This window comes from Pongo pygmaeus, chromosome 5, assembly GCF_028885625.2.
Source record: "Pongo pygmaeus isolate AG05252 chromosome 5, NHGRI_mPonPyg2-v2.0_pri, whole genome shotgun sequence".
Taxonomy (NCBI): Eukaryota; Metazoa; Chordata; class Mammalia; order Primates; family Hominidae; genus Pongo; species Pongo pygmaeus.
In genome coordinates this window covers 105,016,880-105,044,525 of record NC_072378.2, presented here as the reverse complement: position 1 = coordinate 105,044,525, position 27,646 = coordinate 105,016,880, and the positions used below count along the sequence as shown (strand labels likewise).

The window sequence follows — 27,646 nt, the reverse complement described above, 5'->3', positions numbered from 1 at the left end:
AAGTTTTGTGTTGTATCTCTCTGTATATATATAAATGTTTATATGGCTATATATTGTTTGCATATATGATAATGTATTATGTATGTATGATACAGTGATTTAATGGTGGTATAAAAATAGAGCCTTCTAAATATCCTAAGCCTTCAAATAGATGTGAGGGTATTCATATTTTTTTAAGTATTCAAATAATTAGTTTTCTAGTTATTTTCCCTGTGTTTGGAGTCAGTCACCAGTGGGAATTTGACGGAAGACTAGACTAAATAACTTTGTAATTACCATGGTTTATGAACATTGGTGATTGTCTTAAAGACTAATTCCCTCACTCCTCCCTTCCCTACAAGTCTTTATACGTATATATGTGCCTATGAGGGAATAGTTGTGCACTATGCTAAGTATTTTATATATTTCATTTCATTTGATCATAAGGCAAATGAGGTATTATTATCATCCTTTAATAGGTAAGGAACTGAATACATTTAATATGTGACAGAGTTGGATTTGAATCTGGGTCTGTCTAATTCATAAGCACTAGAGAAGTCTATTTAATTCACAGAAATAATTTTGGTATAATACCTATGAAGGTAAAAAGATACAATTGCCGTTTTTATGATTTTACTTTTGTTTACTTGTTTTTACAGGAATTTTCAAAATGAATTATACAGAGTCCAGCCCATTAAGAGAATCAACTGCCATAGGTTTTACACCTGAGTTAGAAAGTATCATACCTGTGCCTTCCAATGAGACCACTTGTGAAAACTGGAGAGAGATACATCATCTGGTTTTTCATGTAGCAAATATTTGTTTTGCAGTTGGGTTGGTTATTCCAACTACTCTTCACCTTCATATGATATTTCTTAGGGGAATGTTAACTCTAGGTAAGATACCTAACAGATATTTTATGTAACTTTTCTGTAACTAACATAAGATGGGCTTTACATTGAGAGCTTCAGAGTATTCTTTGTCAGGCCCATAGCAAGCCAAAAAATGTAAGTCTTTGTTAATGAATTAGCAATATATCAATTAGCTTAGAGCATAGGCCGTCACATGCCATATCTCTCCCCTACTTACTTTATTTATATGTGCTTTCATATGTTGTTTAGGTTTTCCAGATACCAGAACATTCATTCATGTGTAAGAGTATGAACTTTAGAGCCAAATTGTGTGATTCAAGTCCTGGTTCTACTTCTTGTTAACTGTAACTTGGGCAAGTGATTTAATCTTTCTACTGCCTCAGTTTCCTCATGTATCAGATAAGGGTAAAAATAATACCACCTCCCAAAGTTGTTGTGAATTAAATGTGTGTCATATGTATATTTAACTTGGAATATTGCCTGCACATAGTAAGTACTGTATAGTTTTAACTATTATTACTTGAAAAGATATTTGCTGTGGGCAGTAAAGAAACATTGGGAACAAAAACAATTACCAGATACAGTAGTTCAAATAAAACAAATTTTTTTTTTTGTTCCCAGTAACCCTGATGAAGCAAGTTAAATTGATTCACATCAGAATATTAAAACAATTGAATCTGTTATATTAGCCAGTGATTCTTGACAAATTATTCTCTGTGATTATTTCCCTGATGGCCCATTTATTCAGGTGCATTTTTTAGCACCTGTGATGTGTCAAGACAAAGACTGAGGAAGGCCGTCTTCATCCTTGAGAAAGACGCTCTTGTGGGGGCTGGTGGAGAAACAGATGGGCATTCCCAGTATGGTGTATCGGATGCTGGGATGCAGTGTGCACCCATTATCCAGGGGGACACGGAGAAGGTGATAGACTTAGTAGGAGGGCAGAGCAGGGTCCCACTGAGGAGGTGACATGGGACCTGGATTTTGGAAGATGAGCAGGATTTCTCTGAGTGAATGTGTGTAGTATCCAAACAAAGAGCACAGAAGAGAAGGAAATTGAGCATATTGGGGTGAACGTAGAGTAGTGCATTGTGCTTAAAAATATAAATGGGCTGGACACAGTGGCTCACGCCTGTAATCCCAGCACTGTGGGAGGCCAAGGTGGGCGGATTACCTGAGGTCAGGAGTTCGAGACCAGCTTGGCCAACATGGTGAAACCTTGTCTCTACTAAAAGTACAAAAATTAGCCAGGCATGGTGGCAGGCGCTTGTAATCCCAACTACTCGGGAGGCTGAGGCAGGAGAATTGCTTGAACCCAGGAGACAGAGGTTGCAGTGAGCCGAGATTGTGCCACTGCACTCCAACCTGGCGACAGAGCTAGATTCCGCCTCAAAAAAAAAATGTGATAAATGACAAGGAAAAAGAGGCTGGAAGGTTAGTAGAAGCTTGTGGGACCTCTGTGGCTGTGTGACCTGTGAGTAAGGTGAGGATTACAGCAGTAGGAACAGGGAGTTGAATGGAAAAAAAAATACCGTACCCTATAAAAAAGCAAACATCAATTATGAATTTTAAGACAGAGTTTTGGAGGTGGAATGAACCAAAGATATTATCAAATCTAACACTTTATTCTGTAAATGCAGAAAGAGAAACCTAGGCCAGGCATAGTGGCTAACGCCTGTAGTCCTAGCACTTTGGGAGGCTGAAGTGAGAGTATCTCTTGAAGCCAGGAGTTCAAAACCAGCCTGGGCAATGTAGTGAGACCCTATGTCTACAAAACATTTAAAAATTAGATGGGCATGGTGGCATGCATCTGTGGTCCCAGCTATTTGGGAGGTTGAGGTGGGAGGATGGCTTGAGCCTGGGATGTCGAGGCTGCTGCCTTCCAGCCTGGGCGACAGAGCAAGACCCTGTCTCAAAAAAGAAAAAAAAATTTTAAAAAGCGAAACCTAGACAAGTAAAATGACCCATCCAAAATTAAGACGGAGAAAAAATGGCCAAACCAGGACAATAATTCAGGTCCTCCAGTTTTTCTCTGTCATCCCATTATATACCTTGTCTCCTTTAAATTAAAATATTTTAAATTGCTTCACTATTTGCTATGAAATATTACTTAAAGAATATTTAAATTTTTACATTTTGGGCTTGATTCGGGTGCCTCAGATCATTCTTATGAAATAAAAAATTGCAAGTGAGTAACTTTTAAAGTGGGTGGTTAGCTTTTGTGAGTATGCCTGTGTAAATGATTTATATCTTCATGATAGTTTTATTTTAAATGTATTTACTGTATTAACTTTCCTACCATAAAATTGATCAAAAGAAACTGGGGATATTTTATATAAGGTAAGACAATCAATAAGAAAACACAGGAAGATTCTCAGAGATAAATGGATAATCACCAAGGGAAAATTCAGATGGCTAAAACATTTTGGTAAAATATGCAGGCTCACCAGTAATCATGGAAATGTAAAATAAAGTGTACATAATTCCTCACTATCAAATTAGGAGTTTTCACATTTTATAATACAGTCATGCATCGTATAATGAAAGTGGTCCCATAATATAGTACCACATGTTCACCTTTTCCATGTTTAGATATATTTAGATATACAAATACTCACCGTTGTGTTATAATTGCCTGCAGTATTCAATATTCAATACAGTAACAAGCTGTACTTTATTGGTTTATACCCTATAGTGTAGTAGACTATGCCATCTGGGTTTATGTACGTATACTCTCTGATGTTCACACAGCAACAAAATCATCTAACAAAATGTTTCTCAGAATATATCCCTGTCATTAAGTGACACATGACTATACTGACAACTTGATATTGGCATTTCTAACTAGTAGGATTGCAAATTTGTACAAACCTTTTGGAAAACAATTCTTCAATATTGTAAAAAACTATAAAGTTCTTTCCCTAGATTCACCTTCAGGTAATCCAGACTAATCACAAATACAGAAAAATTTGTATGTATAAAATTTTTTTTCCACTTGTCAAAAATTATACCCTCAAAATATTGTGTTTCCGGCAGTAGGGGGATGGTTAAATAAATTATGGTTTAATCAGTTGCAGTCTTTTAAAACTATGCTTGCAAAGAGTTTAATGAAATGGGAAAATCACTGGAATAAGTCAAAAAGGAGATTTTAAAATTGTATGTGTGCTAGGTTTGCCATCTGGTAAAACTGTATGAAAACTAATTCTGTAAGGCAGAATTAAATTATTTGATATTTAATGGCTTTCTTTAAATAGTAGAATTATGGATTTTTCCCCTTTAAAAATATTTTTTATACTTTGTATTTCCTGTATGTTTTTAATACAGATTTTATTCAACAAAGCATATATTTGGGGTTTTTTTTGGTCACTGGACAAAAAATGAAACAATGTGATATTTGGCTTAGGAGTTCTAAAATGTGTTTGATTTACAGTAGTCCCCACATCCATTGATTCACTTTCTGTGGTCAACAACAGTCCAATAATATTAAATGGAAAATACCAAGAATAAACAATTCATATATTTTAAATTGCAAGACATTCTGAATAGTGCGATGAAATCTTGCAGTGTTCTGCTGTATCCTGCCTGGGATGTGAATCATCCCTTTGTCCAACTTATCCCAACTATATGTGTTACCCACCCAGTGATTGCTTATTAGCCGTCTTGGGTATCAGATCAATAAAACGTAGTGTTTATAGAGTTGTATACTATCTATGGTTTCAGGCATCCACTGGGGGTCTTACAAAGTATCACCTTCAGAAAAGGGAGGACTACTGTATATATAGAGGATATCAAATTTATTAAGCTCCCTGCTTAGGTTCTTCTAGATTATCTAACATGTTAACTTTGCTCTTCAACAGGATGTACCCTTTATATCGTCTGGGCCACTCTCTACCGATGTGCCTTGGATATAATGATCTGGAACTCTGTGTTCTTGGGTGTCAACATTTTGCATCTGTCGTATCTTTTATACAAGAAGAGACCGGTAATTACTAAAATTAATTAATAAGGAAGTGATTTTAAAGCTAAAGCTTTGAAAGGTACTTTGTTCAGAGTTAAGAGTAAGCATCTAGCATATTTAGTCACTTTAATATAATTTCTCTGACGTTTAGGCTTTCTGTTTACATATGCCTGAAAATGAAACATCTTAGTACCATGAAATTTGTTCTACAAATGAGTTTTTAAAACTTTAAAAATCATTAGCATATGAGAGAACATGAATAATATTTTCCTTTTTAAGTCATATTACTTGATTTTTTATATTAATATTCAGATGTTAACCTGGAAATATCATTGCCCAGTTATAAAATTACTTACTAATAGGCAACTTCTGTAAACATTCTAATGATTTACAAATAGTTCATGCTATTTTTTATGTAATAACTGTATATTTTTCTAATGCCCAAAGTATTCATTTAAGGAAGTCACCATATTTGGTGGGTTGCTACCAAAACACCAGTCTTTAACTTTTTCTTTTCAGCTCTGATTTATCTTGTATTTGTTGATCATACCAAGAATAGAAATAGAGCAGGAAAACAGCAGGTCCTAGAAATCACCCCATATGTATCTACTGACTTGCCTAAGCACAAACATTCAGTAAAGTAAAAGATATAATGCTTGCCTTAATCTTACGTTTGGGGCCAGATTTGCATGTACAAAACTATCAGAAAACAAGACAATTCATAGAAGATTCTAATTTGAATGATGCAGATGATATATAATAGGCATTCAACTAGATTGTAACCTCATCCAAACATAGTGAGTCAGTCTGTGTTGTTTTACTGTAATATTCAGTTTTTTCCAGGTTATGCTATGTAATAAATCTCAGTGATATATAACAGCAAATGGGCTTTTTTTCTCACCCACCTTGTATCTTGACTCTGGCAGCTATGTGTCAGCTGTGATTCTGTTCTATGCATCTCATTCATTTCAGGGTCTGTGCTGAAGCAGCAGGTTCTATTTGGACCATGCATTCTCATGGCAGAAGAAAAAGTACTAGAGAACAAAAGAGAAACACCCAATGTCTCTTAAAACTTTTGCTCAAAAGGGACATATATTGTTTCTGTTCACATTTCATTGGCAAAAACAAGTGCCATGGCCAAGTTTGATAATATGGGGCATGGGGTGGAGTAAGGGGATGTACAGTCCTCTTACAGAGGTTGGGAGCAGTGAATAACTGGGAACAATAATCTAACACACTTATTGTTGTATCCACTTTTCCTGTCAACCATTATTGGCACACAGTAGGTGCTCAAAAAAACCTTTGATGAGTAAATGCTTTCAAAGAGGAAAAGAATTAGGCCAGGTGCAGTGGTTCACACCTGTAATCCCAACACTTCGGAAAGCCGAGGCGGGTGGGTCACCTGAGGTCAGGAGTTTAAGACCAGTCTGGCCAACATGGCGAAAACCTGTCTCTACTAAAAAATACAAAAATTAGCTGGCATGGTAGTGCACACCTGTAGTCCCAGCTACTCAGAGGCTGAGGCACAAGAATCGCTTGAACCCAGGAGGTGGAGGTTGCAGTGAGCCGAGATTGTGCCACTGTGCTCCAGCCTGGGTGATAGAGTGACACTTTTGTCTCAAAAAAAAAAAAAGGAAAAGAATTAAGAGGGCTTCATGAGGCTGGGCGCCATGGCTCATGCCTGTAATCCTAGCACTTTGGGAGGCCTAGGTTGGAAGATCACTTGAGCCCAGGAGTTCGAGACCAGCCTGTGCAACATAGACCCTGTCTCTACAAAAAATTTAAAAATCAGCTGGATGCAGTAGCACACACCTGTAGTCCCAGCTTCTCGGGAGGATCACTGGAACCCAGGAGTTTGAGACTGCAGTGAGCTATGATCACACCATTGCACTCCAGCACAGGCAACAGAGCGAGATTCCATCTCCAAAAATTAAATACATAAAAAGGGCTTGATCTGAGAGTTACGGGATGAGCAGATTATGAATAAATCATATTAAATGCTCACTAATAGAGCTTTGGAGTAGATTGCATTTTCTGAATGTCAGAACTTGCTGGAACCCCAAAATTTAAGGTTCAGAAGTTGCTGATATGATCATAGCACCAAATAGGTAAATCGCTTAGTGTCTGTGCTTTTGTTTCTTCTACTTTTTTGAAAAATATGAATGCTGGATTTTCCTCAAAATGAAACAGCAGGACAAGTAGGAGCATTGCAAATGCTATAGTGACATCAGGTTGGAGCAGCTGTCATGATCTGGGTCTATAGGCGTCATATCGTGCCTGCCAGAGATACAGTGCAGTATGGTTTTCCATCCACCCAGTTAGTGTGACTTCCAGAGACTAATACTGGGCCCAAAGATGGGGCATGACCTGGGCTCTGGAGAATCTGACAACACAAATGATTAAGCCATTTTGTTTTTCTCTTCTTACAGTAGCCAGCCTTATTTGCCAGTGGGTTATCCATTTTACAGAGTTAATTTTAGCTTACGATGAAAATTCTACACTAAAACTCTTTTACACCCTTTTATTTTTCCTTCACTTTACTTGAGAGTACATAAATGTGAAGCAGGGATTGCAGCTGTGCATGTTTGTTTTTCTATATTGGTGCATTAAGTAATTACATGGAGATAAAATGCTTAATGTTTGTGTTAACTTTGTAAATTTGTTTCCTCATTGATTCCTATTTTGTGTTGATTTTCTTGCTGCCATATTTAAAAGTTAGTAAAATTTTTTTGTGTGTGAAACAAAAGGTTTCACAGAAAAGGTTTTCTGTTATTTATAGAAGGTGCTAAGATTGGGAAGATGAATGTTGTGACAACATTGAAAACCTAAACAGTTGCATTATAGCTAATAGGAAGAGGTTATGATGAGTAGTGCGGATCTTCCCCTTATGCTCTGAGTTCAGTTTAACTTCAAAAGTTTTTTGATTTTTTTTTTTTTTTTTGAGACAGTCTTACTCTGTTGCCCAGGCTGGAGTGCAATGGTGCAATCATAGTTCACTGCAGTCTCAAACTTCTGGGCTCAAGTAACCCTCCCACCTCAGCCTCCCAAGTACCCAGGACTATAGGTACTAATTTTTTTTTCTTTTTCTTTTTCTTTCTTTCTTTCTTTATTTTTTGATACCGAGTTTCACTCTTGTTGCCCAGGCTAGAGTGCAATGGAGCAATCTCAGCTCACTGCAGCCTCCGCCTCCCGGGTTCAAGCAATTCACCAGCCACAGCCTCCTGAGTAGCTGAGATTGCAGGTGCATGCCACCACGCCCAGCTAATTTCTTGCACTTTTAGTAGAGATGGGGGTTTCACCATGTTGGTCAGGCTGGTCTCGAACTCCTGACCTCAGAAGATCCACCCGCCTCGGCCTTCCACAGTGCTGGGATTACAGGTGTGACCACTGAAAGTGCTGGGATTACAGGTGTGACCACCGCACCTGGCTTTTTTCTTTTTAAGTAAAGATAAAGCCTCACTGTGTTACCCAGGCTGCTCTCAAACTCTTGGGCTCAAGTGCTTCTCCTACCTCAGCCTCCCAAAGTGCCAGAATTACAGGCATGAACCACCTCACATGACCTAACTGTACCCTTTTAGCATCTAAAGTATAAACTTCTATCACCATTTCACTTGCTGTGTAAGATTCTATTGGCCTAAATACAGAAGGGTGATGGTATATATCAAAGATTTGTTTAATATCAAAACCATATTTAGACCACAGAAGTCAGTGTTTTGGGATTGCTGCTGCATTGGTGCAGCATCTAGTCATTGCTGCATTTCAGGTAAAGATTGAAAAGGAACTCAGTGGCATCTACCGGCGATTGTTTGAACCACTCCGTGTGCCTCCAGATTTGTTCAGAAGACTAACTGGACAGTTTTGCATGATCCAAACCTTGAAAAAGGGCCAAACTTATGCTGCAGAGGATAAAACCTCAGTTGATGACCGTCTGAGTATTCTCTTGAAGGGAAAGTAAGTGTTCTGTGGAAATCAAAATTCCTAGTTTACCTTTAATCTTTTCATGGCCTCTGGGAAGGAAGTGAATGGAAGGAAATGTTGCCAATGAATGGAGAAAGCAGTCACAGAGTTTGTTGTTGGTGGAATTTTATGCTACAACTACACTTTACAATGCTATAGAGCAACATGTTAAAGCCAGGTTGAATGTACTGCTCTGAATCTTGATGTCAGGATTTTCAATTGAAAGTATTTTAACCATTTTTGACCTTTTATTAAAAATGAATGAGTCAAAATTGTAGTGGATTTAAACTAGACATTGAAATTCAAAAAGCTTATGCATGCTCCATAGTTAATTTGTCTTGAATATCACAAAAATACAACTTCTAGGAATATCAGCCTTGTGGGGAGAGAGTCAGTCTCTGTTGTGCTGGCATTGTTATTAATAACACCTCTTTCCCTCTCAGAAGTGTCCCAGCTAGAGTTACAGATTATATGGTCACTTCCGTTACAAGAGCAATAGTAACCACTAGACAGCATACATCTGGCTCAATACTGGACACTGTTTTTTTCTTTTCTAACGTTATTTTTTGAAATACTTGTGCCTCAAGAAGTGCTTTTAGTTATGTCCATCATCTGTGGAATTTTTAAAACTGTACTACAAAATAAAATCGCATAAGATTATAGCAGTTTTAAGGATCATCATGGTATTTGTGAAATATTGCTTTTATTAACATTAATTTCTGTTATCAGAATGAAGGTCTCCTATCGAGGACATTTTCTGCATAATATTTACCCCTGTGCCTTTATAGATTCTCCTGAATTTAGATCAACTCAGATGCACAAAGGTGAAAAATTCCAGGTACGTTTTCACATGATTTTTAAGGAGATTGAAACTAGTTTGCATCTCATTCAGAATCCAAAGGATATTAATAGAAACGCTGCTATGAATTATTGGGGGAAAAAACAAGTTACCATAGGGCATATATAGTATTGTCTCTTTTTTTTGTTTGTTTGTTTGTTTGAGACGGAGTCTTGCACTGTTGCCCAGGCTGGAGTGCAGTAGTGCAATCTCGGCTCACTGCAAGCTCCGCCTCCCAGGTTCACGCCATTCTCCTGCCTCAACCTCCCGAGTAGCTGGGACTACAGGTGCCTGCCACCACCCCCGGCTAATTTTTTGTATTTTTAGTAGAGACGGGGTTTCACCGTGTTAGCCAGGATGGTCTCAATCTCTTTACCTCATGATCTGCCTGCCTTGGCCTCCCAAAGTGCTGGGATTACAGGCATGAGCCACCACGCCTGGCCTAAAAAATACTGTATATATGTACAGAAAATGTTACAGAAAGATATATTCTAATTTTGTCATAATGTTATTTCTAGACTGTTTGCTTTTTAAACTTTTTTTGCTTATTTGAATTTTTATAATTTTTCCTATAGAAAACATCTTATGCTTTATTAACAAAAAGGAAAATGTGAGCTGTAGATAATCACTGTTCTTAAACCAAGTAATTGATATTTATTGGAGAAAACCAGAAAACTGACTTTGCCTTAGGGAATTTATTTTGTTAATTCTTATGAAAGAAATCTAATCACTAAACTCTTTTATACTTAATGAATATGTTTAAGGGGAAAGAACGAAGTTCTTCATAATGGCAATATTTTGAACATGGACTACTTAGTGTGATTCCTTTTGTGTTAAAACAAATTGCTCCAGCTGGGCGCGGTGGCTCACACCTGTAATTTTGGGAGGCTGAGGCAGGCAGATCACGAGGTCAGGAGATCAAGACCATCCTGGTTAACATGGTGAAACCCCGTCTCTACTAAAAATACAAACAATTAGCTGGGTGTGGTGGTGGGCACCTGTAGTCCCAGCTACTCGGGAGGCTGAGGCAGGAGAATGGCGTGAACCTGGGAGGCGGAGCTTGCAGTGAGCCAAGATCGCGCCACTGCACTCCAGCCTGGGCAACAGAGCAAGACTCCTTCTCAAAAAAAAAACAAAAAAACAACAAAAAACAAATTGGTCCATTATGTGGCACTTTGTTCTGATTCGTTCTGTAAGTGTCCAGCCCTCCTATGTTATTCATTCACCTTGTTATTGGAAGGAAATTAACCAAGAAAATAAATGGGTGAGAGTTTCCTTTAGTCTCAGCCTCTGGATTAACAGCAGTAAGGAAATATCCTGAGAACGGGATTGCTTGTGGGCAAGAAGGTAAATCTATTTAGGTAAGAAATGGAAACGAAGAGGCTATTACTACCTGACGGAGGAAGGAATGTTAGTGTTTCTTGATGACAGAATCTTATTTTAGAGTCTCATTTTGAGATGCTATACAATTTGGGATGCCACAAAATTGGAGATAAAAGAACACTTACAGACATACAGTTTAGTTTATATCATTTACGATGGTTTCAATCCTGCCCTGCTCCCGCCCTTCCTGAATAACTGGCCTGAGTAATCGTGCAGCTTGTTAGTTATGTGCATTTACTAAAAGGTTGCATATAGATTCACTGTTATGCAACATTCTTCCCGAGCTGGCTGGGCTTACAATACAGAAGGAGACAGCTAATGCTGTGTCCTGGCTCCTGTCTTTACACTCTCACCTTGTTGTTGTGAGGGTCAGCTTTGATGTGAGATTTATGTTCTTATTTTATCTTCAATCACCACCATCTACAAACGTGCAGGGCCACATCTTCTTTCTCTCCTTCTTTGCTGTGACCTTTTTACAGTTTCTTCTTCCAAAGGCCAACATTTATCTTTTGCCTGTATTTCTCTGTGTATAGTAGCAGGTGGTTTTGTGTGATAACTATCTCATATAATCCTGAAGAGACTGGGATTTGAGGATGGGGTGGGAATTGAACCTGCTTTGTTGCCAGAATCAAGTGGTCCCCAAGAGGCCAGAAATACTAACATACTATCTTTTCCACGGGACTTCAGATTGTATTTATAATTACATCAACAAAAAAGGAATTCCTACCACTAGCTACAGTTCTCTTTCTTCTTGGGGACTAGGGATTGGATTTTGGTAGTTGAGAATTATTCCCAATAATTATAAAAATGCCAAAAACGTGACCAAAATTTTATCGTGCCATAGCTGGATGAAGAAAATGTGTTCAGCTTTTCCTAATGCCAGTCAGCTTTTCTCTGCATAGAGTCTCGTGTGGCATTTCCTGATTGGCCAGTAGATTAAAACTAGCATCATGAAGCCTGTGTTCTGTATAGCTGGAGCCATCAGAGTAAGCCCTTGGGAGAGACTGTACTTTGATTGTTTACAAAATGTTCCTGTTGGCAGATCCTCGAGAGTAATAAATAGCTGTTACACATCTGTGTAGGAGTATGTATATTGCCACTCACCTATGCAAGTTCCCAAATGAAAAATGTCACATTCTCCCAGAGCCAACTTCTCGCTACCTGTGTCAATGGCAGAGGACGCTTGATCATCAGCTGTCAGGGTTCTCCACCCTCACACTTTTTACCTGCTAAGCTCATCCTTCCCTAACTCTGACCAGTTAAACATGTTCGATGAGGATCTACTTCCTTTGAGTTTCTCTTTCTTTAAATTCGTTCTGTGGTCAGGGTGCTCATGAATTGTACAGTAGGATGAAAAGGAGGAAAGAGAAGGCAAGTGGGACTCAATGACTGTCCCTTGAGATTGCACAGCAGGTGTTGCTCAGGTAAATATGTAGTAATTATCATGATAATAAGCATAGTGATAGAGCTGAGAAAACAGATTCTGAACTTACAGTTTGTTATCCCTAGGTACTTATAGTGATTTTGGTACTTATAGCCCAGAGTTGCTGTTTATAACTATCGATAGAATCTTGAGTATTATTACTACAAAAGATAAAGTAGGCCAGGCACGGCCGCCCACACCTGTAATCCCGGCACTTTGGGAGGCCGAGGCGGGCACCTGAGGTCAGGAGTTTGAGACCAGCCTGGCCAACATGGTGAAACCTGGTGTCCACTAAAAATACAAAAATTAGCTGGGCATGGTGGCAGGTGTCTGTAATCCCAGCTACTCAGGAGGCTGAGGCAGGAGAATCACTTGAACTCGGGAGGCGGAGGTTGCAGTGAGCTGAGATCACGCCCCTGCACTCCAGCCTAGGCGACAGAATGAGACTCCATCTCAAAAAAAAAAAAAAAAAAAAAAGATGAAAGTAGTGTTTTGTTTGGTTTCTTCTTTATGTAGATATTTTATATTAAGTGAGCTTTACTGTTTGCAAGCTTTTCTTTTGTATTCTATCTCATGCTGCTGCCTTCCCATAGCCAATAGCATGTCCTGGTGTTGCAAAGCCCAAAAATCAAAGTTTTATTGGCTTCAAGGGGAGAGGGATGTCTTGCAGGCATATGTCCATGCTCTTGTAAAAGAAATGAACACTAAGTTTTAATGGTATTGAAAGAAAACATTATCTTAATATTAAGTAAATATTTTGGCGGAGCTGTGAAGCAATTTCCTCTGCCACTTTTGAATCTGTGTTATTTTAGTGCTTAGGAGAACTCAATAAGCATCAGTGGAATAGACCACTTCTAGGATATTTTAGTGTTTGGTATATGAAATGCAGTATGATGCATGCAAAAAGTATTAAATTATTTCCTTAGGACAGTCAGCCAGTCCTATTGCCACACTGCGGTTTCTGATACTAGCACATGTGGCAGATCCCTCAGAGACCTTTGTTTCCTGCACTGGAGCCCAGTGTCTTCTCTTTATGACAGGCTGTAGAATTGGTTTGGAATCTAAAGGGAGGAACTGATCCAGTACCTTGTGGTAATCACGGCAAACCTGTTTGCAAATGCTTAGTCTAATTTTCGACCTGAAAGATGTCCTTTTATGTCTTCTGTTGCCATATTTGCTTTTATTTCTTCAGTAAAATTCTTCACAAGGACTCAAGCATAGCACTACTGAAATGCCTAATAAGAAGTAAATTTATTTTGTGGAAACTTTTAAAATTCTTATATTGCTTTATAAGATATTCTCATAAAAAATACACTTTGCTTGACTGTTGTGACAGGAAATCATTAAATAAAACTGTCTATTTGGTAGAAATGAAACATTAGGAATCAAGTAAAATGACCTCAGTCAGCACTCTAACTACTGGCTTCCAACTAAATCCATGTTTTTATGGGCCTGTAAGTTACTCATATGAACTAAGTACGGCTTATTATTTGAATACTATTATTTTATATTCAATAATAACTTAAACAGGTCAAAAGTAATTTTTAAACCATCAATAAAAAGTGAATTTGCTAAGGGAATTACAGTGTCATCGTAAAAGTTCATTGCCTCAGTGGAAACTTGAGGTAATTCAGATGGCTGAAGAAAAGTTAACAGCCTTATGTATCATCTAAATATAATTTCTTCATCTCATAGATGATTTCCATCTCCTCTTTTAACTCCTTCACCCACTCTTTTCCAGAGTCCTGGGTGACATCTTTGCACAATGAAGGAACATCAGTCCTAACTGTCTTTAGCACTTAGGTGCATGGCTGGGCCCTCATGAGGACCCCATGCTTACTTTTCTGTTATTACTCCAGGAATATTTTTCAATTGCCTTCCATTTATGCACCCACCTCATACCGTCTGTGGGAATTCCCCAGGGGCAGTTTGCTTATACTCCTCTTCCTGTAAATCTTGCCATGTTTTTGATCCTGTTTCTTTATTAGCAGCCTCCACTAGAATGTAGGCTTCGTGGCATGTGTTCAGCCTTTCTTTGTATGAGAGGCTCTTGATGGACTGCCAACCTTGTAGTCACTAGGCAGAAATACTTTCTATGAAATGGTATTGATGAGTATTGGGTGTATTGGGTAGATTTTGACCTGGTGGGAAAATACATTTGGGCTGAAAGTCAAAAGTGCTCACTTTACCACTACTTTTTTTTTTTTTTTTTTTTGAGATGAAGTCTCACTCTGTCGCCCAGGCTGGCGTGCAACGGCACGATCTCGGCTCACTGCAACCTCTGCCTCCCAGATTCAAGGGATTCTTGTGCCTCAGCCTCCTGAATAGCTGGGATTACAGGCTCCTGCCACCACACCCAGCTAATTTTTTTTACTTTTAGTAGAGACAGAGTTTCACCATGTTGGCCCAGGCTGGTCTTGAGCTCCTGGCCTCAAGTGATCTGCCCATCTTAGCCTCCCAAGTAGCTGGGAGTGTAGGCACATGCCAGTTTGCCTGGCTAATTTTTGTATGTTTTGTAGAGCCACTCTACCACTAATTAATATGTGTTTGTGAGTTTTTTGGTCCTTCTCATTTGGCATCTGAAAAATGGGGAAGAATATTACTTGTCTTATTTTAAACGGATTTTTGAGGATCCACTTACATGATAGATATGAAAGCACCTTAAAGTTTAAAAGTACATATACAAAGTGAGTGGCATTATGTGCTGCTGTCACCCCCTAGTCATTCTCGACCACTTTCCCCTGTTCTATAGTTGTCAGAACACTTACTGCCACCTGAAATTGTCATATTTCTTTATTAATTATCATCCTTCTCCACTAGAATGTAAGCTTCACGGGGAAAGCATCTTGTCTTTCTTGTTTACCATTGTAACTTCATACCTTGAAGTAGCATAAAGTACATGCATAGTAATGTATATCGAAAGAATGAATGAAATTTAGTGTTTCATCAAGTCTTAGATCCTGATGCATTTCTTAAAAACAAATACGTTTGGTTTTGGAAATTCCTACTTTGATATAATAAGTAAGCACAAGCTTTTTTTCCTAGGAATGTTGACACCACTTTTAAAAGTAGCCAGACATTCTTAATTTGCCAGCAATCAGATTTCAGCTTGTTGAAGTAAGGAGACAAGCTGGGTTTTTCATTTTCTGTCTTGGTAGATGTACATATCCCCTTGTCCTCTGAAATGTGTTTACTTTTGTGACAAAGGGGACAGAGCTTCTTTGGAAACATTTGCTCTGAGGCTCAGATAGGACTGGATGTCAGTTTAACGGACATTGGTTTTTGCCTATGGTGGTATTTGTGTTCATTTGTTTTGTTTTTGTTTTTGAGATGAGGTCTCATGCTGTCACCCAGGGGTCTCCTGCTGCCACTGTATGATCAAGTGTAGTGGTGTGATCATGGCTTGCTGCAACCTTGACCTTCCTGGGCTCAGGTGATCCTCCCACCTCAGCCTCCCAAGTAGCTGGGACTACAGGCACATGCCACCATGTCCAGCTAATTTGTGTATGTTTTGTAGAGCCAGGGTTTTGCCATGTTATGTGTTCATTTGCTTAAGTCCTTCTTACAATAGTCATGCATTAAGCACCACTCCATGTTGGAAGTCAGGCATTCAGACAGACATGAAGATACACAATCCCTGCCTTCACAGTGCTTAGAACAGGCAGATGTGTCAGCTGATGAGCTTGGATTTAATGATAGGATTTAAGCCATAATGAAGCTTGCAGTAGTGTTAACTGATGGAAGTGTTAACATGGGAAGAAGGGCTTCCTGGCACTGAGTAGTGAGGGCATGGCCCCTCACTCTGGCGAAGGGATTTATTTGAGGGATACTTGAGCTCTGTCTCGTGCAGTTATAGTACCTTTCTGCTTTCCTACATACAATACTGAAGGAAAGAGGGTATGATTTCCAGCTCTGAACTAATTCGGGGGTGTCTGTGAATATCTCTAATGGGCTACCCTGGATCTAACCTTGAAATGTGACACTCGAGAAACACCTATGACAGAAGGACCCTCACCAGCCATATTCATCAGCAACAGCTGGGGGCCCTTGAAGTTTTCTCAGTCTTTAGTATATATTTGCAGAGTTGAATGGACAGAAGATCTTTCATCTACAACTTGCCTCATGAATCTTAGTTCATCTGCTTGAAGCTGTAGTTTTGAACTTCATTGTAATGTACAGGGTGTAAAGAAATATTTCATGTAAGTCATATGTCCAGTGGCATCCTCAGTTGAATACATGCTCCAGCAGCGGTATCAATACAGTGGCCATTCTTCTGTCACCAGACCTCACAAAATAAAACAACAATGAAACCCAGAGAATTTGCTTTTATTTAGTCTGCAGATTGCTTTTTTAAAAAACATAATTTTATACATGTAGAAGCTTGTGTGCATTGAGTCTTTTTTTTTTTATAATTTGACACATCATTGCTATGATAATGTCCACTAAATCATTCCTATTTTTCTAAATCACTAGTCATAATTCATATACATAGATGTACTTTATTCTTTGCATGCTTGTTTCTTTGGCAGGTCACCATTATTGCAGATGATAACTGCAGATTTTTATGCTGGTCAAGAGAAAGATTAACATACTTTCTGGAATCAGAACCTTTCTTGTATGAAATCTTTAGGTATCTTATTGGAAAAGACATTACAAATAAACTCTACTCATTGAATGATCCCACCTTAAATGAAAAAGTAAGTGTTTTCTGAGTTTATTTTGTTAAATAAATATGTATATGAGGTATATTTCACTTTATGAAATATGTTTTCCTGAATTTTTAGTAACTAGCCATATGTGAAATGCACTGGGGATACTTGTAATCTTGAGAGGAGAAAGTATTTTGTAATGATTAGATTTGCTGTTACTTAGTAAGGAGTCTATAATTGTCAGGGACTAGTGTTTGTGGTGATAAGGCACCCTCTTCATCAAGAGCATTTTAAGGAAGATGGTAAAGGAGTAAGAGGGGGTGGAGGATGGAGTAGATTAGGGAGGACTGGGCAGCTGGAGGTTTGCAGACAGAGAAAGGCTGACAGACCCCAGCGATCAGGAAGTTGGCCTTCGAACCCTGCTGTCTTCCAGTCTCGCATATCTTCAGGTCAGGCGAGAAGGTGAAAGGAGAGGTGTAGAGCTGCATAGATCTTCAGCACTTTGCAATTTGATCTTAATTTTCCCATATCTTTTTAGAAAGAAATTAAAATGATTACAAGAGAAAATTTAAAAAAACGTCATTTCTGTGATAAGTACTGTTACCCAGTGACAGTTGAGTATATGTGCCCTTTCAAAATCATCTTGTCTGGGCTGTTTATCAAATTAAGCTGGTGCTTATTTCAGTTAATTATTTAGCTTATTATAAATAGGCTACTAATTATATTTGATTTTTTAATAATATATTTATAGTAATAGCTAATAATAAAAATCATAGCTTATGTTTATTGGCCACCTAATATGTATCAGGTATTCTTTTTTTTAATGCACTAATGTATTTCTAGGAAAAGTACATGCTGCTTAAATGGAATGTATGATTCAACTCCCATAATTCTCAGAAAGCTTAAAACTTTGCTTTGTAGAAAGCCAAAAAGCTGGAACATCAGCTCAGCCTCTGCACACAGATCTCCATGTTGGAAATGAGGAACAGTATAGCCAGCTCCAGTGACAGTGACGACGGCTTGCATCAGTTTCTTCGGGGTACCTCCAGCATGTCCTCTCTTCGTAAGTTATCCCAAAACTGATACTACTCCAGAGTTCTGATGGGTATCTCTGGACATAGACAAATGACAACTTTGATTAGAAAAATAACTTTGCAGGTAACTATTTGAAATGCAACCTAAAGGTAACAATAAAAACAATCAAATTTTGTTTAGCATTTCCCCCATATTGCATATGAGCTAAAAGCCAACTTTAGAACTATTATTCCTGTTTCAGAAATTGAAATTGTTCACTGGTTTTGCCATATACTTTGCTTAAATAGTGGCTCACTGGCCGGGCATGGTGGCTTACGCCTGTAATCTCAGCACTTTGGGAGGCTGAGGCGGGTGGATCATGAGGTCAGGAGATCGAGATCATCCTGACTAATACGGTGAAACCCCGTCTTTACTAAAAATACAAAAAAAATTAGCCGGGCTTGGTGGCAGGCGCCTGTAGTCCCGGCTACTCGGGAGGCTGAGGCAGGAGAATGGCATGAACCTGGGAGGCGGAGTTTGCAGTGAGTCGAGGTCACGCCACTGCACTCCAGCCTGGGCAACAGAGCGAGACTCCATCTCAAAAAAAAAAAAAGTGGCTCACCAGAATACTCTTAAGAGTCCACATGGTTTGGTTTTGTTGCTTTGGTTTTGTTTGGTTTTGTTGCCATTTGGCTTTGTTAGTTTCATGACTTTAGTTAGAGTGAAATCCTGGACCCAGAAATGTTTTACTAAATGGTAGGCAAATAAATGCTGGGTGTTCTGCTGCTGGCTGGTTATCTCAGTATGAGTGCCATGAGTTAAAAAGTGATTGAGAAATGGAATATTCCCAAAGATGAAGGAGATCACTCAACACCCTTGTGAGCTACCTCATTCGCACGCCTGCCGAGAGACACATTTTCCGGTATTCTTCCATAGTTTAGATTGTTTCAAAACATTTTAAGTAACACAAATAGCCCAGATGTTGAAAATTAGTAAGCAAAGTGAAAAAACTAAAATAAGAATTAAATACTTAAAATTAAGAATTATTCTAAGAATGATGGTATAAAAACTTTGAACAGATTCATATGAAATAGCAAAAAGGCAGACATTCTTCCATTGCATGAATTAAAAACTATTCGTATTTCCAATTGTATTTTAAACCAAATTAACTTTTAAAAAATGCAAACACATTCAACAATTCTTTATGTAAATGATCTTGTAACTTTGTATGCCTTAGGTAAGTTATATTAGGGATTTTAAGTATTGCATAGTCAGGAGAGGCTGGAATTTACAAGGCCATATAATTGGTGTGTAGGAAAGGAAAAACTTTACCTCTTCCCTTTTAGGGTTGTTTTTTGGCTGGACCTGAGAATTAAATTGACATAAGACAGATTAATAAGAGAAAAGGATACAAATTTAATACAAGTTGTATGAGTTTGTGTTAAAAGCTCATACAGGTTTTACATGGCACAGAAGCTTTCGTAAGGAAATGAAGACCTAAAGAAGCAATTAAACAGTTTATAGTGAATTGGACAAAGAATAGTAAGTTATGAAAAGGCAAGTAAATTATGTTGGAAGACTTAAAGACAAGAGTCATTTTAATAAAGGCTTGTACAGAATTCTCTCTGCCTCGACATCTTGTCCTTGATGATAAGAATGTTGTTTTCCTTCTAATATTTTGGGAGATCACCTTTCATACAAGAATTTCATATCCTGTTTTTTTTTGTTTGTTTTGTTTTTGTTTTTGTTTTTGTTTTTTTGTGTGTGGCAGGGGGGATGGGGGTTGGTCTCACTTTGTCACCCAGGCTGGAGTACATTGGTACAATTACACATCACTGCAGCCTTGAACTCCTGGGCTCAAGAGAACCTTGTCTCTATAAAAATAAAAATTAAAAAAATGCCAGGCGTTGTGGTGCAGGCCTGTAGTCCTAGCTACTCAATAGGCTGAGGCAGGAGGATCCCACCTGCCTCGGGTGCTGGGATTTCAGGCATGAGCCACTGCACCTGGCCTGCATACTAACTTTTTGAAGGTATTAACTAAAGCTCACATGAAGGTCGGGTACTGCACTTCCCTACTCTTGGGGCTCAGCCAAAAGACCAGCTGCCATCTGGGTCACTGCCGTTGTAACTGCAGAGGGAAGACAGTGGTGGCAGATTCACAAGATGGCTGTTAAAGCTCCTGCTCTAAAGGAGCAAGTACCACTTCCATGCATGTTCCCTGGGCTACAGAAGTCACTTGCCAGAACCAACATCAATGGATAGATCATTTAACCCTCCTGCAGGGGCTGCGCAGGAAGGGGCTAGTGAGAAACAGCAGGTGGAAAGCTGGACATCACACAGTCTACTACAGCGGGTGTTAGGTCATTTTATAGATGAGGAAATAGGGAATATGAGATGCTTATTCACTTGCCCGTCTTCCATGGGGGCTGGTTCTGTGATACAAACCTGGGGATCCTGTCTGATTCCAGAGCTCATGCTTGGCCAGGCACAGTGCCTCACACCTGTAATCTCAGCACTTTGGGAGGTTGAGGCTGGAGGATCGCTAGAGCCCAGGAGTTCAAGACCAGCTTGGGCAACATAATGAGACCCCATCTCTAAAAAAAATTTTAAAAATTATCCAGGCATGGTGATACATGCCTGTGGTCCCATCTCCTTGGGAGGCTGAGGTGAGAGGATTGCTTGAGCCGGGGAAGTCAAGGTTGCAGTGAGCCATGATTAAGCCACTGCACAGAAGCCTGGGTGACAGAGTGAGACCCTGTATCAAAAAAAAAAAAAGAAAGAAAAAAGAAAAACAACAGCTCATGCTTGTAGACCAGATTACCTCTGTGTTTTTTTAAATGCAAGTAACAGTTGACTAGTGTTTTTCCATATACAGGTCACCTTCACATCTGTTCTTGCATTTGAACCTGACAGCCATGTGAGCTAGGCACAGGAGCTGTTATTATTTGCCTCTTTGCAGATGAGTCCACGTAGAGTTGGTGAGAAGGTAGTGACTTGCCCCAAGCCACTTTTTCTCAACTTCCACCTACTTTTCTGGGGAAACCTGTCATCTTCTGATTCCTTCCTTGTGATCAAGTAGTGCTGCAGATAGGTTTTCATAGATTGGTTAATGTAATCCATTTCAATGAAAATTTTTGACTTATTCTTAGCACTGGAGTTCTGGGGTTCTACTTAGGAACATGTGAAATTATCCAGTGATAATCTCCAGTGTCATTTAGCTTTTAGTTTGAGTACTTACAGAATTACAAGCAGTGTCACTCCATACCAAATTAAATATACCTTATGTATTTCCTTAAACCTTATTACATTGTTCCACGTATTCATTAACCCAAATCTAGGTCGATTTAAACATTAACATGCATACAAATATTTATAATTATTTTTCAAATCACGATCTGAACAGCATGTGCACATTGCATTCAGCCGCTACACCTCGGGGCTCCCTTTCCATCTCTCTCTGTCTCTCTGTCTCTGTGTGTGTATTTCTGCATACGTTTTTGTTTTGGTTTTTTGGTTTGTCCTATAAAAGAACAGATTCTTAAATGTGCATATGAATCACCTGGAGATCTTATTAAAGATCCTGATGTAGCAGGCTGGGGTTGGGATCTGGGAGTCCACAGGTTTAACCAGTGCCCAGGTGATACCAGTGTGGCTGGTCTGTGAACTACACTTTGAGTAGGAAAGCTGTAGAATTTCCCACCTTCTGGAATTTTGCTGAGTTCATCCCCATGGTGGTGATTATGGTGTTCTTGTCTTTCTCATCTGCCGGTAGTTGGGTCTAGAAGCTTGCATAAATTCTGTTAAAGACACTACTTTAAAGATCTCAATCAGTAATGTGACAAATATTCTTCATAGCTTTGCACAGCAAATGTTCAGTGAAATGGAAATACAGATCAGAAAAAGGTGGTGGGAAACTGAGTGACATGTTTTAATGGAATTGCTGCTGTTCCCATTTCTCATGTTGTACTCTGCTTTTATACATGCCACACAACGCTAAATCCACAGCAAGGTCTCTACTCCTTTCCACACAGATTCTGTATTCCCACTCCAAATTGTGGGAAGAAAGTGAAGTCATGAGATAGCCTGAGAAAAAGTCATTCTCTCTGTTTATTCAGTAGTTCATAATTCAGTTCATTTAACTCTTTCACTTTCCCATTGCTTCGTTTACTGGGTTTCATGTTTGCAAACATGGAATATAGCGAGATAGGAAGACAGGAAGGGACAAGATGTATGAGAGGTGTGAGAACGCTTTAGTGCCAGTGTATGTAGGAAAGCTTTCTTCTCTTGGCTCCTGGACCAACGTGTTGCTCGTCAGGGCACCTTGTTGTCATCTTTGTGTCATCTTCTCTCCTTCTTAGCTCCCTTCGGGTATAAAACACACACATTCACACAGATGGATTGTATTGGCAATTCCATCACTAGTAAGTGCTGCCCAGCTCAGGCATTGCTATGGTAACAGGAAGACATATGTTTCCTTGAATGTTATAGAACTGTATTTTAGTTAATTGGGGTTAAATAACCTATCATTTGGATTTTTTTTTTTTTTAATCACAAGACAATATAGGCAATGCAATCAGTTGGAACTCATCTTTGAAAAAGCTTGTTAGTTTAAACCGTGTCTTTTTTCATGAAATAATGATTATGTTGTTTTTAAAGATGCTGTGAGATCTTTAGAGAAATGTTTCTTATTAAGATCTTTGTAAGTATTTTGTTTGTTATTAGTGTCAAGACAGTACTACACTGGCCAGGCACACTGGCTTACACCTATAATCCCAGCACTTTGGGAGGCCAAGGCAGGAGGATCTCTTGACCCCGGGAGTTCAAGACAAGCCTGGGCAACATAGCAAGATCCCCTCTCTACAAAATTTTTTTTTTAATTATCTGGAGGTGGTGGCATGCGCCTGTGGTCCCAGCTACTTAGGAGGCTGAGCTAAGAGGACCGCTTTAGCCTGGGAGATCTAGGCTGCAGTGAGCCATGGTCTTGCCACTGCACTCCAGCCTGGGTGAAAGAGTGAGACCCTGTCTCAAAGAAAAAAAAAATGCTGCTGTGGACAGCCTACTAATGTCATATGACCTAGTTGTACAAATATTTAGTTAGCTTGCAGTCTGAAAAGACTACCAATATGTCTGAGAGAAACTGATGAGTTTCTCTTGGTTCTCTTCTGTATTTATTTACCTGGAAAGATGCAAAAAGCCATTACAGCATTCTTAGTTTTGAGGCTGGTTTCATGAAATAATCTGTTCTGCTCAATTTGTGTTTCATTCCCGTTGTGAGCAACCGTAGACTTACAAACAATAAGCTTTACGTGAATCGTACAGAGAGGTAGAAAGATGTGATTAGGCCGCAGGTTTCTGGGAGATGAGCCTGAACAGTTCTCAGACCTACCAAGATGGCTAGAGAAAAGCAATACCCTCATTTTGTAGATGAGTAAAGTGTAGTTTAGGGAGATCAATGTGAGCATAAACTTGTTTGGGGATATTCAGCTACTGCTGTAGCAGCTGACACATCCTGATCACTTTCATCCAGGTTCTCATTTAATCCTTGGAACCACCCTATGAGGTGGGTGTTTCATTTTCCATTTTTAGGCTTAGGAATGTGACCATGTCTCCCCCGGCAAGTAGAGGCTATGCCCTCTCATGCCAGTGCCCTGCTCCTCGCCCTAGGAGGGGGCCTCTGTCCTCACACAGCATTTTCTTACCTGTAAAATCTTATCTGAAGGTATTTTATACAGTTGTACATTTTTAGTCTGTTAGTCAAAATTTTTTTATTATCAAGTTAATATACATAGATATCACATGGTTAAAAAACCTTACAGTGAAAAAAAAGAACTGACCCCCTTCCAAGCTAATCTTAGTCCTGCTCCCAAGGAACAATCACTTTGAAACAGTTGTTAACCACAGTGCTAAATGATATGCTGTTATTTATTGCTTTATACACTTAATCTTTTTTTTTTTTTCGAGAAAGGGTCTCACTCTGTCATCCAGGCTACAGTGCAGTGGCACGATCACAGCTCGCCACATCCTCCACCTCCCAGGCTCAAGATGTCCTCCCGTCTCAGCCTTCTGAGTAGCTGGGACTATAGGTGCGTGCCACCATGCCTGGCTAATTTTCGTATTTTTTGTAGAGACCACGTCTTGCTATGTTGTCCAGGCTGGTCTCAAATTCCTGGGCTCAAGTGATCTGTCCATCTTGGCCTCCCAAAGTACTGGGATTATAGGCAAGTGACTACTTTCTCACCAACTCTAGTTGGACTTAGTAACCTTTATCTACTGACCTACGTAGATAGCTCACTTCTAACTTCCCCTCCGCTTTCTGCTCAATATGGTGAAGTCACTAGTTTTTGTTTTTATTGTTTAACTTTGTAACATTAAACAATACACTTAAATCTCCATTTCTTTTTCTCGCTGCACTAATTTTAAAGGAGAGGACATTAAGGGCGTACGCTTTGCTTGAGTTCCTCAGTGCTGGTGCTGAGTGTATTAAAGGAAACATTTGGTGCACAGGCCAAAGCTACTCTTCAGTATTATTGTTCAGAAAGCTTCAATTCAAACTCAGTTTCCTCAATTAAAAAAAATCTTAGGATATAATAAGCAAAGACAGGAAAAGAATTCTTTCCAGGAAAAAAAAAAAGCCATTAAATCCTTCCCCATTCCCATTCTTCAAAAATTGTACAGTCTAATTAAAATTCTAAGCTCCTGTAGGTTTTTAATTACTTTCTAAAGCAGTTGGCCAGCTGGTTAAACATAATAAAAATAATAACATTTTGAAAGAAATGGAGAAAACGTCATTAAAGTTAACAGGGGAGAAAAGAAAATCTTAGCACATTATATTAGCTTACAGAAATGTTGCTCCTTTTTAAAAAGTGTATTTCTTAAGCAAGGATAAAAGTCACCTGACAGATTTCACATCATGGTACTCTACATATTTGAAGCTCAGATTTGAGGTAGTTTGTTCATCCTCTGGAACAGGCATGACCTTCGCTCTGGATTTAAGAACAACAAATATGTCTGTTTACTTTTACTTCCTAGGAGAGGCCCTCAGGCCCTCCTGTAATTAGAAGCACACTGAAATAGAAATAAGCTTAATAGGGACAGAATCTTACCTCATTTTTTCTTACCCTGTATGCCAGAGATTTGACTGATTGTCATGTAAGAGCTCCCTGGTTCATGTATAAAAAGGCCTCCTCTCATTATGTTAAGTGAAATAAACCAGGCACAGAAAGACAAACTTCACATGTTCTCATATATTTGTAGAAGCTAAAAACTAAAAGAACTGAACTCAAGGACACAGAGAGTGGAAGGATGAGTATCAGAGGCTGGAAAGGGTAATGGGGGCGGGGGGAGGTAGAGGGGAAGTGGAGATGGTTAATGGATACAAAAAATAGGTAGAAAGAATGAATAAGACCTAGTATTTGCTAGCACAACAGGATGACTATAATAAAAAATAATATACATTTTTAAAATAACTAAAAGAGTAAGTTGTATTGTTTGTAACACAAAGGATAAATGCTTGAGGTGATGGATAGCCTATTTACCCTGATGTAATCATTTCACATTGCATTCCTGTATCAAAATATCTCATGTAACTCATAAATATATACATCCACTATGTACCCACAAATATTTTATACTAAAAAAAAGTTTTTTTAAGGCCTTCTGTGGTTCTTTAACTCAAGACTCTGGAAGACAGAGAAGGATCTGCAGGGCAGCCCAAGCCCGCCCTCCATGGAGGTCAATGTTTTGTTTGCCCTTGCAGCCAGTGACCCTCAGGGACGTGCAGTGGGTCTTAACGATGGGCTCCCCTCCTCCCTAACCAGCACCCAGCCCTAGCTGCCATCTGAACAGTTCTGCCCAGGAGAGACTCTGCTGGCCGTATCTGAATCCCCTTGTGGGAGCCCACGGTGTGGTCACCCCCTGCCATCTGGCAGGAGCAGAGGTGTCCACTGTTTAGCTCAGGACTCTCGCTGCTGTCCCAGTCTTCCGCATGTGCTCAGGGCCCTAGACTTGGAGTTTTTCTTTCTCACCCTCAGCACGGCAGCCTGGTGCTACAGTTCTCTTTCCCACCTGAACATACTGCGAGTGTGGCAGACAGCCCAGAGCATAGTTCTGCTCCACTGGCTGCACCTTCTCGATGCCTTGGTCCTTATGGAAGTCCTTTGCACAGAGGACTTTTTTGCCACTTGGTGTAATATCAACCATCCCTCCAGCAACAGTAACTCTTGACGTAACTGTTTAACAGTTTCACACCTGTTAAGTCTGGATTGCAGTTCAGTATGATACTGTTTATATGCTTTTATAATAAAATGTATTAACTGGTAGGTGGAAGGTGATTATAGCTAACAGAAAAAAATTACTACAGAAGTCTTTTCCTGATCACAATAAATACAACAGGATGGAGTTAACCACTCTGCCTCCCAACTGTAAAAATAGTTTTAATAGAAAACTAAGAATCAATTTTCTGGGAAATTTATGGATATGAAATTATTTGCCCCTCTACCATTGGCAATAAATGAAAAGTAAAGCATTCTACAGAGATCATGAACCTTACAGTAACCTCCTTGAAAAACAAAAGTGATTTGAAAAATCACTTAACTAAAGATAAGCTCTATTTCTTCCTCTCTCCTCTCATATTCTCACATCTCTGGAAGATAGTTGGGCCTTTGGGCAAATTTCTGATATCTGTCAGTACATAAAATTAATGAAAAACCAAGCAAACCTGTAGAAGTTATTTATTAATGTTCAACTTGTGAAATGTAAGAGCATTCACTTGAAATGTAATATTCCCTCTTTTTTTTTGTTCATACTGCAAATTGGTTTTGGATGTATTAGGGGTTCAAAGAAATAATTTCCAGCTATATAGGGATGGACTCTGAATCTTTCCATTGAACGAGTAAGTCTCCTGATGAGGCCAGAGAGCCCCATGTCTAGGGGCCAGGTGAGCCCCTCACTCCTCAAAGCTGGCCTTTCTGGTGGCCATGACAGTTGCAGATTCCGAAGCAGGGCAGGTGATCCTTTTGTCTTCCTGGATGTGAATGTTATACTTGGCCCTCAATAGTACAGAAGGCCAGGCTAACTGGGGTTGGTACAAAGAGTGGACACTCTCTGTGATTCTAATTCCAAGCGAGGGGTTGGCAGCCAGCTGGCACCAGGTAGTCCCTGGAAGTGACAGGTTGGGCTGTGCTCCTGTCTGCCAATGTGTCTACCAAGGTGGAAAAAGAGCAACAAGGCAATGTTGTTATAAGGACAGGGATTTGTGGGGGGATTGCAGATTCTCAGCCACAAAGCTTGAAATGAAAGTGAGTCAAGAACTTTTGCAGAAAAATTCCATCTTTCCAGGCCCTTAGGACTCCCTGGTTTATCCTCCTAGGATGTGTTCTAAGTGGTTCACACCCTGGTAAGAAATACGCTCATTCATGGCAGCCACCCCTCTCTGTTTTCTTTCACGGATGTCTTTGCTTTAGCTTCTGAATATACAGTAGAAATAATAGTACAGATGTGGTGAGGGTGAATTGCTCTGAAAAGTGCTTTGAGTTTCTGAGAAATAAAATAAGACAGCATGAAAGACCGGGTGTG

The 27,646-nt window shown here is 39.3% G+C and overlaps 1 protein-coding gene across 1 annotated transcript in view; it reads left to right on the top strand.

Moving 5' to 3' along the window:
- Positions 1–27,646, top strand: part of BVES (blood vessel epicardial substance) — a 38,615-nt gene that overhangs the window by 2,972 nt on the left and 7,997 nt on the right. Inside the window, exons 2-7 of the mRNA XM_054491840.2 lie at positions 639–875; positions 4,709–4,833; positions 8,573–8,760; positions 9,496–9,604; positions 16,940–17,107; positions 17,981–18,122. Of these exons, the coding sequence (XP_054347815.1) occupies positions 650–875; positions 4,709–4,833; positions 8,573–8,760; positions 9,496–9,604; positions 16,940–17,107; positions 17,981–18,122 (958 nt within the window). The 5' untranslated portion in view covers positions 639–649. The remainder of the gene's footprint in view (positions 1–638; positions 876–4,708; positions 4,834–8,572; positions 8,761–9,495; positions 9,605–16,939; positions 17,108–17,980; positions 18,123–27,646) is intronic.